Source organism: Brachypodium distachyon, chromosome 1, assembly GCF_000005505.3.
Source record: "Brachypodium distachyon strain Bd21 chromosome 1, Brachypodium_distachyon_v3.0, whole genome shotgun sequence".
Lineage (NCBI taxonomy): Eukaryota > Viridiplantae > Streptophyta > Magnoliopsida > Poales > Poaceae > Brachypodium > Brachypodium distachyon.
Genome location: NC_016131.3, coordinates 1,301,227 through 1,312,342, shown reverse-complemented (window position 1 = coordinate 1,312,342; position 11,116 = coordinate 1,301,227). Strand labels below are relative to the sequence as shown.

Here is an 11,116-nt window from a genome sequence, read left to right as displayed (position 1 = left end):
AATTGTAAGTCAGAGACCTATGGACCCATGAGTAAACCACAGAAGCATAAGAAATCAGTAGAAACAGTTAAACACAACTTGAAGGATTAAACCCTAGAGTACAAAGACGAAATGAGAAAGGCGCATACAAATACACGACTAGTCGACTACACGAGGAACAAGTATGGTGTCAAGGACCCAAAATCTAACCGAGTGGCCATGAGGAATAAGTACTCCACCAGGAACAGAATACTCCTATAACATAGCGAAATGACCCAATCGATCAATAGGTGGAGAGCGATAGACATTTTCTAATTTTTTTGAAACTCCGATGGACATTTTCCAGTGAGTGAGGAGATAATCTTGCAGTGGATACTACGCGGCAGCTACATCGGCAAAAGCGAGAGCTAAGAAGCTTGGGTGGAGCAAACCCCCTATGGACTGGGTAAAACTGAACGTCGATGCTTCCTTCGACGAGGATTCTCTTCGCGGGTCTGTGGGAGCGGTGATCCGCGATCATTCCGGCAATTTTCTGTCCGCTATGACCTGGAGAATTGATTTTGTTGCTGATGTGGAAGCCGCGGAAGCTCATGCGGTTCGCATTGGACTGGAACCGGCGACTCTCTCTGGCTGCTCCCGGGTGATCATCAACTCAGACTCGTCGGTCGTCGTCGATGCTCTCTCCAGTGGTCGTCAACCGATGGGCGCTGCTGCTGCAATTTACGAAGATTGCTTTGCACTTCTGGATGATCTTGCCCGGTTTAACATTAGTCATTGCTTCCGTGAGTCAAATAGAGTAGCACATGAGTTAGCTAGATTGGCGAAGTTTGAGCCTACTAGATCTTGGATTAGTAGTTCCCCCCTCCTAGCATTCTGCCTCTCTTGATTGAGGATGTAACCATTATTTCAACTTAATAAAGAGGCTTTTGCGTTGAAAAAATCTTGCAGTGGATAGACTCGACCGAAGGAGGTGAACGAGGAGGTGGGGAATTTTCTCCAACTTTCGGTGACAATTTTGAAATTCTTGTGTTTATAGTGAATCCGGAGAACATGTAGTGCTTGTTTTCTACTCCGAGTTTGCAACTTCAGGCAGTTGGATCTTTCGGGACGACTCCGCCCACCCCAGGAACAGAGGTTCGGAGCAGAGAGCTCCCAAAGAAGTTCATAGTCTGCCCCATCTGTAGGCTTGGTTTTGACCAAATTTCAGGCTGCATGGTGTCGAATTTTTTCCTCCTTAATCCCGGAATCATTCCTGTAAGCATGATTCCGGAATCGTTTAACCGTAACCAGACACGCAGAAGGAAATATGGCATTGAGTTCTACCCTGTCCTGAAATTAAGTACATGGCGAGAGCAATGGGCTCAACATGTTCAGGTTTTAGATAGCCCAGTGCCGATAACAACACCAGGACATTCTTAAGATCTCAGAGACACCACGAGTAACCTCGCCGAGCACCAGATGGAAGTTCAGAGCATGTTGCATCTAATTCCAAACGATGTCAAAGTTTCCGGCACCTCTGATGGGCAGTTTGTAAAAAAGAGGGAAGAAACAATCCTGAACCTACAATAGACCGATATACAGCAAAAATCTCAAGCAGCAAAAATCTAGGCTGGTAACAAGTTGGCAGAGGGGAGTTCATGCATTCTGTATCCGATTCAGAATAATCCCAGTAGATAAACATCTGGACCGCTCTCAATCACACAGGTTGAGCTGATTGCGAGCTGGTATGTGCTGGGAGGTCCCATGATCAAACATCTCAAGTCTCGGTTGCCGGGACCGGCTCTGAGGCAGCTGGCACCACTGGTCTTTGTTGTAGCAGAGGAGAGAGTGCCTTGACAACGATGCTCATGTTGGGCCTGAACTCTGCTTCATACTGCACGCATAGAGCTGCCACTGCAGCAAGCTGCAGATGAGAGTGCAAAGAGTAACGTCAGTAACGCCACAGTTGATGAAGGTAATAACTCTGAACCAGTGTTAAATAGCACGCACGCGGAACGGATGAGAAGAGGATACCTTAGCAACACCCTTTGGAGGATATTCTCCCTTCAGCCTAGGATCTATACATTGTTTGACCTTGTCTTCGCTCAATCTTGGAGTAGCCTGAATTCACACAACAAAGATTAGCTATGGAAATGTTATGTTGGTTCTGATCTTGCTACCAGAGAGATTCTTGCAATGGATCAGTACCAGCAAAAAATTGAGCCAGAGAAATCCAATTCTTAATAGGAAATGTGTGTGGTTGCTTATCATCCGGTTTCCTGTCATGTTAGGTGTTCAGGTACTAACTGGTTGAAGTGCTAGAAGCTGGACTAATTAGTTCCTGTTCAAGTCCACTGGCGAGTTAAATAGAGGTAAATTCAAAAACCAAACTAACTTAACTTTTAGAAACAGTCAAACGGTATCAGTCTGTGTACAGGTTTCCAGTCAGCCAGTTACTATCAGGATTTTCAGCAATTCAAACCCAAACTAACATAACTTGTAGAAACATGTCACTCTGCATACGGGTATCAAGTCAACCAGTTCCTGTCAGGATTTTGAATGCTGAAGCTGCAACATGGTGCTCGCGTCAGCTAGATGCTCATTCCTACATTTCAATGGACTGCTCGTGGCCAAATACATCTCAATCAGATTCCTTAAATCGAGTCGTTTTCTTCACACAATTTCTTTCTAAATCTTACAGTTTCAATTTTACCACTAGAGTTAACACAGGGAAAATCACTAAAGACAATCACTAAAGACAGACAAATAAGCAACCATGGAAAGAGCATGCTAGCAGAATAACATACCCAAGTGACTAAACTTTGTTGTCCCCGAGGCATTGTGTGATCTACTGGTTTCCTTCCAGTCAGCAGTTCCAGAAGAACCACGCCAAAGCTGTAGACATCACTCTTCTGTGTCAACTGGCCAGTCATAGCATATCTGCATCGAGTAGGAGCATCCAAGTTAGAGGGGTAATGCATGAAAAGCAGGGTTCAAATTTTTCCACAACTCGTGCCAAGAACAAATATATTTTTACACTGATTGCTACAGAAATTCTTGATCTGGCTATAAAAGATTTTAAGCCAATCTGTAATAACTTAACACTTAGCATAAAGCATGATACTGAGAGCATGGGCATTAAGAACAAGGCAAAAAACAAACATTGCAGTTCTAAGAGGCAGAGAACAAAATCTATCAAGGGCAAAAAAAGAAAAAACTAGCGCTGTAGTGTCTGAACAATATCAGTGAACATATTTTTCCTTTGTAACCATATGGAATTAATCTCAGCAGGTTTGGACAGCAAAACAAAGAAGGGTCTAATTATTGCCAGATTAGGGATTGGGAAAATATCATGGAAATTTAGGCTCGAGTAGGCCAGTCAGAAAAGGTTTCCGCTTAATTACACTTAAGTAGTCCACCACACGGTTGTTGAACGCTTAGATGGCACATACGTATTCTGTAAATTAACAATGTTCTGCATAAATTCCAAAATGTATACTACATGCAGAGAGCATTAGGTTGCCTTGTGGGAATTGAGATAGCAGATGCCAGGTAACATGCTAGGTGACTTGTTCCGGAAACAGAAAAAAATTCTACAAACATATTGCCTGTGTCAGCTTTTCTAGAAAACGACATATTCACCCCAAAATAAGCATGTTTTAATATTTAGCCCCATACCACTTATGATGTTTGTTTCTTGGAATGTCAGTTAACAAAGTAAGGCTGCACGCCTAAATATCAGTACAAGCCAAAATTCTGACAGGGGGCACACCACGTAACCAACCACCATATAGTTAGAAGTTCAAATATTCCCTCCGTCCAGACATAAGTGACTCAGATTTGTCTAGATTCGCATGTATCTATACACTAAAACGCGTAGATACATACGAATCTAGAAAAATCCGAGTCACTTATTTCCGGACGGAGGGAGTACATTTTATAAGAGACAAAACGATATCAATGTCCAACACAATACCCCCGCCCCGCTTCCCCCGCACACAGACACACATAGCCTACCTGGTTGACACATTAAAGTCAGAAATGTAAAATTTACTAGTGTTCTCTTTCCATATGTAGTTACCACTGATTACAGTCCAAATGAGTAAGAAAACTAATGTCAACATCATAATCATTACAAACCAAACTGGCTGCCCACCTTGTAGGTTCACTAGCAGGACTGCTGGTTCTAAAAATTAAGTTACTATGGATTTGCGTACTTACTAGTTACTACAAGTTAAAGTAGTTTAACAAATCCTCGTGAAGAAAAAGAAGACGCATAATCCATTACACAAGTGAAATGTGGGCAAAAATAGCAAACCTCAATTTATAGCACACACCATAGTACCAGATTCGTTTACCCAAAGTCGATTTGCAGCAAGAGAACAGATTTAAGATAAATTTTAGAGGATATGTGTCATGCCGTGCCGTGTACCATATTCCTGGTGGACTGTCACGCAGTAATAATTTCCAATTCTACATTTGCTACATACAAATAGTTGGAGGTTAATGCTCGGGGCAACCACTATCTATTAATACAGCTACGCACCATGGGTTCGGACCGGGAAGTTTTTAAATCCGCTACATTTGGTCCGTTCTTATTCGGTCAGCAAGTCTGGCAGAATTGTGGCCGATGTTATTTGTTGGGCTAAATGAAGCCATGCAACTCATCCCTGCCTGGATGCGCCACCACGGCCTTCAGTGTAACTTTGACTCCGATAATATGCATTTTGGGGCACCTAGACTAGAACCGGTGATGTCGATTGGACATGAAGCTAGAGTCTATATGCATCTCCAGTACTAAGTGGAGAGAATGACAACTGTAGTTATATTATACTCCCTCCGTCCCTAAATTCTTGTCGTGGTTTTAGTTCAAATTTGAACTAAAATCATGACAAGAATTTAGGAACGGAGGGAGTAGTTAAGTAGTTGAATGAGATCCGGCAGTCTGACATTCCACACAGAGAAGTGGCTTGAGGTCTACATGAATCGACCAGCTGAACATAGTACAGTAGCAAACTATACGAGGGCAATCTAAAAGTTAGTTCATCCAAAAAAAGCATAAGAAATGTTTCAAAGCAGTTGCCATTTAAAGATGGGACTTACTACATTGGCATGAATTATGAATATAAAATAATAACAATGCTCCACATTTGCAAAACAGAGTTATCATATTTTAGCTTGTTCGAGACTTCAGAATCACGTATCAGGCAAGTGAATACAGTAGAGCTGTATTTTATTTTGTAGTTGAGTAATATTAAGCAAAAATGCATTAGCATGAATCAGACAATTACTCTGGAGCATGATATCCAAATGTTCCTAATACACGAGTTGAATGTAGACGTGCTGCCATATCTGGAGCCTGATTTAAGAGATTGAAGTCTGCAATTTTCGCCTTGAAGTCCTCAAACAGAAGTACATTGCTTGATCTGATGTCCCGATGGATAATTGAAGGATGAACCTTCTCATGCAGATACTCCACACCTTTTGCCGCCTCGATAGCAATTTTGACCCTCTGCATCCAGTCAAGCACAGGTCCAGGCTGCGCCCCTTGAACTCCTTTTCTCCCTGTTTATTAAGAAATACAATACAAGTCTCTCATGGCTGGACTTGATATTTTAGAGAACGACTTTATGATACCACATGCTAAGAATCCTAGTGCCTAATATCTTACCGTGCAGAACATCATGAAGAGAACCCATCGTTGCAAATTCATATGCCAATATACGATAGTTGCCCTCCACATAGTAGCCCAACATCTCAACAAGATTTTCATGATTTAGCTTCGATACAAGCGAGACCTGGAGTCCAGAAATAATGAAATTATAGAGTAAGTCCGTTTTACTATCATCTATGCACAAGGGATAGCAAACAGAAAAGATAAGTTAGACCTTAGAACAAGCTCACCTGTTTCAAGAATTCATCGTTAGGCTCATTTTCTGATGCATCAAATTTCTTGATTGCCGCTTGTCTCCCATCATCCATAGTGGCATGATATACTCGTCCATATGAACCTTCACCAATCAGAGAATTCGATCCAAAATTGTCGGTCTTTTGTTTTAAGTCCTCGAACGACAATTCAGGGACATCAATTGTAGGAGGGAAAAAATCTATCTCGGGTTGATCAGCAGGTCTTGAAGACTTTTGCTTGGCTAAATAAACAAAATAATCCAATCAACAATGACTTGGAATAAAAATCATGTTAGCAGAAAAACTGAATGCAAGAAGCAACGAAAGTAGGTTGCAATAGAACACATTAGGACGTTTGAGTGAAACTACACAACAAAGAAAGAGGTAAAATATGACATAAGAACATTATCACCCACTATGCTACTCACAACTCATAGAGGGTTTCAGATATATGCAGAGCCAGCAGCAAGAACAACAACAATGGGTCCATAGCTCAGTGGTAGAGCAATTGACTGCAGATCAATAGGTCACCGGTTCGAACCCGGTTGGGCCCTTCATTGTTTTATTTTCCTTCTATTTTAGTATTTTTGTCATCTACGCTTTATTTGGCACTGTTTATTTTTAACTATCTGTGGTTCTATTCCTTCTTCATTTGTTAAATACTTTTGCACATGGATTCTTCTTTTGCGGAAACCTGTGCATTAGGGCAAATAGCCAAATAATGACTGCTACAATAATAATTAATTGTTATATCCCATGGAGTATAGTAAAATGACGCGCTGCTAGAAATCTAGGAAGAACATTTGGCACACTAGGGCCCTTCAAAAGAATCTAAGAATAGTATGCATAACCCAAAAATAGCATATAAGATCAATGTTGGAACATGCATTCGACGAGCAAGCACATGTAAATGCTATGACATGTGTATGTGCTAAGTTGTCGACTAGCATTCAAATTGATAACTACATTCACTATGGATACAGTTGATATTCAATTTGCATTCGTAATCCAAAGTGAACCAACTAAGAATATATATTTTTCTCAAATGTAAACCAAGTAATATTTAAACACAGGGGTACAAACGCACCGTCCATCTTATTGCCCTTAGCTTTGGAATGCTCCATGTCATGGTCATCCTCCTCCCCACCGAACCGGCAATTGCAACAAAACCAGTGCCTCATGTTGTCTCCTCTCCACTTCAATCCATGCACCAAATGAACAAAAGAGTCAGCACACTTAAAAAGCTCAGAGCACAAATAATTTTATTTTTTTAAGAACCAAAGCATGTTTTTACAGAATCACTCAACCAGTACAGAATCTAGAGTTCAGTTATATCATCTGCAAGAAGTTCAAATTTCTGAATACATAACATGACCATAGTTACAAGCAACCACAGGCATTTCCTAAGACAAATGAGGGGAAACATTTAGAAGGAGCACCCAGGTAGCAGATTAGCGTATAAGAATTCAACCGCTTTCAGCCAATTCCTCCATTACTGGCTAGTTGCTACTAGTAGTAGCAGTGAGCCACTAGCACATACTGAAATCGCAACCTAATCCCACACTAAAAAACTATCCATCATCGCATAAAAAACAATGCGAGAACAGCGCATGAATGGGGGGTGGGGGACCTCGCTTTAATTCCCCGGAAATAACCAACGAGCGATGAGTACGCGGTACCAACCACTCCACTTCAAATCCAGTAGCTACACACGGTACTACAAGTAAATCAGGAAGGAACCAGACGACCGGAACGGGAAATATTCCACTACAGACTACACAGGGCCGCCAGAAACTAATCAATCAAGCCCCAAATTCTCCCTAAAAACAACACGCGAAATCGAACCAGAGCCCGCCGCCAGCGAGGAACCACGAACAGAACAGGCGGAGAAACCAATCGATCCCAAATCAAATCACCACCGCCATCACCGCCCCCCCGGAACAAAATAGAATCGGACAAGTCTATTCCCCCCGCTCTGAACGAACGAACGAATCCATCCAACCGCATCGTCAACTCCGCGGACCGCGCCCCGAACACTCGCTAGAAACAAAACAAAAAACTAGAGCTCCAGCGATCTCGAGGAGCAAACCAACCAATCAACCAAACCAACCATGAGGATTGAGGAAGGGAAGCCCAGCCGGAGCAGAGTTGTTTACCTGCACCCCGCAGCACACCAGCAGCAGGCCACGGTCGCGGGCTCCTCTCGCAGCCGAAGCGTAGCTTGGAAGCCAAGGGAGGAGGGCGGTGGTGGGGGTGGGGTACTGGGGTGGGGGCTTGCAGCACAGCCTCGCTCTCGGCTCTCGCTTCTCGTCCTGCCGCTGCTGCTGGTAAAGCCGTCTTTGCGGGGAGCGGACGGAAATTAAACCCGTAGTTTAGCCCTAAACAGCGGCTCTCAAACGCCCGAGGAGCGCGTGACCATGGGAGTAGTATACAAGGGGGAAACGGAAGATGACGATGAGCTGTGGCCTGCGGGCTGTCTCACTGACCTGCGGGACACCACTCGGAAACGGTGGCCCCCGCACGTCAGCGTGGGGGACGGAACCGGGGGCGGCGGTCCAGGTGGGCTGGTTTTGGCCGTTTGCTGGCCGCGCCCACGCGGGTCAGTCGCCTCTGGACCCCCACTCCATGACGTGTGGGGACATGCTGAGGTGGGGCGCACCTGTTCGTGGGTACAGCTCAGGCGCGGCGCGTTTCGGAAGGCGAGAGGTGTCTCTGTCTATCCATCCGTTCTGCCCGTTGCTGCTGCGGTGGACCGGGTCTACGATGACTGAGAGTTGTGGGCCCGCCGTAGCACCGAAAACGCGTGGGGCCTGCAGGTGGGGACCAAGGGAAGATTACGTCCACGTGCTACGTGGTCGCTGACTCGGTGGGGTCCTCGGCGCAGGGGGGAGCGTACTAGCTCGGCGAGGAAAACGATGGCGGTGACGTAAACTTTGCACTTGATTTTTGGAGTATATATGTTCGGGAGCCTAGTATGATGATGAATCTATTTCGGGTCTATCATCATCATTGTTGCATAAGATGGTTTGAAAGCACTGTTCCAAGTTGGTGTTGTTTGGAAAGAAGGTAGAGAAAGGATGTGAAACTATGTTGCAAGTACTGTAAGAATTTGAAGTGAACGTGATCATAGAGTAATATTTTTCGAACCGGTCCGAAGACTCTCTATTAATTAAGAAGAATAGAATTGTCCCGTTAACTAACGGAAAACCGGACAAAAACCGTAACAAACATCCATAACACCGTCATGAAACATGACCGCACCATGGACCACCCTGACCGACCTGGCCACCCACACTCACTCAACGCACGCAAACGAAGGAAGATTGCCGTCGAGATTGCACGCAGAAGTCATCGTCATCACACAAACACTCCACCTGAGCTGGCGACTCCGACTTCCCCCACCAGCGTCCAAGAACGGGGACTTCGCCTCCAAAGGCACGCAAGCTCGTACCGGCCCATGCCAAACAGTCGGTCATCCTCACAGGCGAACAAAAGACGCCGATTCTGATGACGAGCTTCAGAGGGGCGCTATGCAAGGCCTGCGCCGAAAAGGAACTCTAGAAATCGGACCACCTCTCACCAAGTCATCGTCATCACGCATCACTCCTCCTTTGACCTGGCGACTCCGACTCCCCAACAAGGAAGCAACCAATCCTAGAAAGCCAACGGACACGTTGGAAAGACCGACTACCAGAACCGATGCCGCAGCCCAACCTCTGCCCAACACCATTGTTGCTGCCACTGAAGTCGCCAACGGACACCGGGGCAGCCACCACCTTGACACCAAGCCACTGGTCCCTCTAACCGGTTCCCGCTCCTAAGCGTTGCCCTCAAGAGGGAAACGATGCCAGGCATCAACATCGCCCAATCCGAGAAGACCCGGATATAGGGTTTCCCCTGGAGCATGGGGTCTGGACGAGGGGAGGAGAGCTGCACCAAAACGACGCCTTTAGGAAGGTAACAACGCCCACGGGCGTTGCCGTCGCTGGCTCCGGCGACAAACGGAGCCATGGCTTTCGCCCAGCACAGCTCAAACTCATCCCTGCCCAGATCCGGCTGTTCCACCGCGCCATCCACTCAGACGCTGGCCATCCGTGCTGCTGACCCCGAGCAGGGAGCCCCGCCAAGACAAATGCCGGCCGCGCCACCACAGCGCCACCAAAAAAGCCGCACCCCGTCGAGAGGTCCTGCCACGCCGCCGAGGAGTCGCACCCGGCCACCGCACCGTGTCAAGCCACCAGAAGCTGCCGCCCAACCCGGGTCTGGCCCGCGCCCGCACCGTCGCGAGCCGCCGGATCTGCAGGGCAGCAGGCTGGGGACCTCCCCCAAGCCCGCGAGCCGTCGTGCCACCAGCTGCAGGACCGGACGCCCTCGCACCGCGCCGCCGGCCACCACCGCCATCCGCCCTCACGCGCGGCCCCGCGCCGCACGAGATCCGCCCACAAGAGCCACTGGAAAAGGCCCCGCTGCCGCCGTCCGTCAGGCAGGCTTTGCCCGCCGGCTTCCTCCGGCGACGGCGAGGGGAGACGAGGACCCGGGGGGAAGGGGGGCGGCGGTGGCTAGGGTTTCACCCGTGCCGCCCCCTGAGAGCGACGCGGGCGCGATGTGTCAAGCTAGCTTGAGAACAATCATAGAGTAATATAGAGTGACATACTCCCTCCATCGCCATATTAAGTGACATTCTATTATATGTATCTAGACGCTTTTTAGCCATATATACATCCATATTTAGACAAATTTGAGTCACTTAATATGAGACGGAGGGAGTAGGTTTTATGTCGGCGTACAGCTCTGTAGTTTGAACTAAACACGTGACTAATTTAAGAGGATTGTGTTGCTTGTGATTGCTCTTGCTACTTTACCGCGGAATTTGTAGGTTATCACAACACAAGAAGCTTCGGCGGATATGATCACTTGTGTCCTTGGAATGTTTCATGATTTCACATTATGTTAATTAACTTCACTACTCGATGTTGGAACTTCTTAATAAGCAAATTCAAGAGAAATTCCCAAGAGGTCAACAAATGAGTTATATTAGCCACACATTTAGTTGTGTCGTCGACACTTAGTCCACGTGTCAAGTTTGTTAGTCTTCTCGTTGGTTTCTAGAGTTGTCACACTTTTTGGCATGTTTCCCTATACATGTGTTCACTAGACACCCTTCTCTTCCGAGGATCTTGTCGTTCCTTGCTCACGTGTTTTGTGCTCTTATGAAATTCGATAGTTGTATATATATCTCTTCAGATCCTTC

The 11,116-nt window shown here is 46.1% G+C and overlaps 1 protein-coding gene and 1 non-coding gene across 3 annotated transcripts; one reads left to right on the top strand and one right to left on the bottom strand.

Moving 5' to 3' along the window:
- Positions 1 to 1,280: 1,280 nt before the first annotated feature.
- LOC100837455 (PTI1-like tyrosine-protein kinase 1) lies at positions 1,281 to 8,273 on the bottom strand. 2 transcript variants are annotated; one of them, XM_003562427.4, is made up of 8 exons: positions 8,022 to 8,271; positions 6,953 to 7,061; positions 5,863 to 6,107; positions 5,630 to 5,756; positions 5,250 to 5,523; positions 2,766 to 2,898; positions 1,993 to 2,079; positions 1,281 to 1,882 (listed from the first exon to the last, which is right to left on the bottom strand). In XM_003562427.4, the coding sequence occupies exons 2-8, from the start codon at positions 7,044 to 7,046 to the stop codon at positions 1,736 to 1,738; spliced, it is 1,107 nt and encodes a 368-aa protein (XP_003562475.1). In that variant the 5' UTR covers positions 7,047 to 7,061; positions 8,022 to 8,271; the 3' UTR covers positions 1,281 to 1,735. The 2 variants fall into 2 exon arrangements, with proteins under 2 accessions (XP_003562475.1, XP_024312383.1); XM_024456615.1 differs by lacking the exons at positions 1,281 to 1,882; positions 1,993 to 2,079 and adding an exon at positions 2,163 to 2,299 and having other exon boundaries at positions 8,022 to 8,273.
- On the top strand, positions 6,348 to 6,419 carry TRNAC-GCA. Its single transcript has one exon. It is a non-coding gene; the product is annotated as a tRNA-Cys (tRNA).
- Positions 8,274 to 11,116: the final 2,843 nt, after the last annotated feature.

Excerpts from the sequence above, each read along its gene's own strand:
- LOC100837455 (XM_003562427.4), bottom strand. The coding sequence starts at position 7,046 with ATGAGGCACTGGTTTTGTTGCAATTGCCGGTTCGGTGGGGAGGAGGAT. Across the intron at positions 5,757-5,862 it reads ACGATGAATTCTTGAAACAG|GTCTCGCTTGTATCGAAGCT; the intron begins GTGAGCTTGTTC and ends TCTGGACTCCAG. Across the intron at positions 2,080-2,765 it reads AACAAAGTTTAGTCACTTGG|GCTACTCCAAGATTGAGCGA; the intron begins GTATGTTATTCT and ends GTGTGAATTCAG.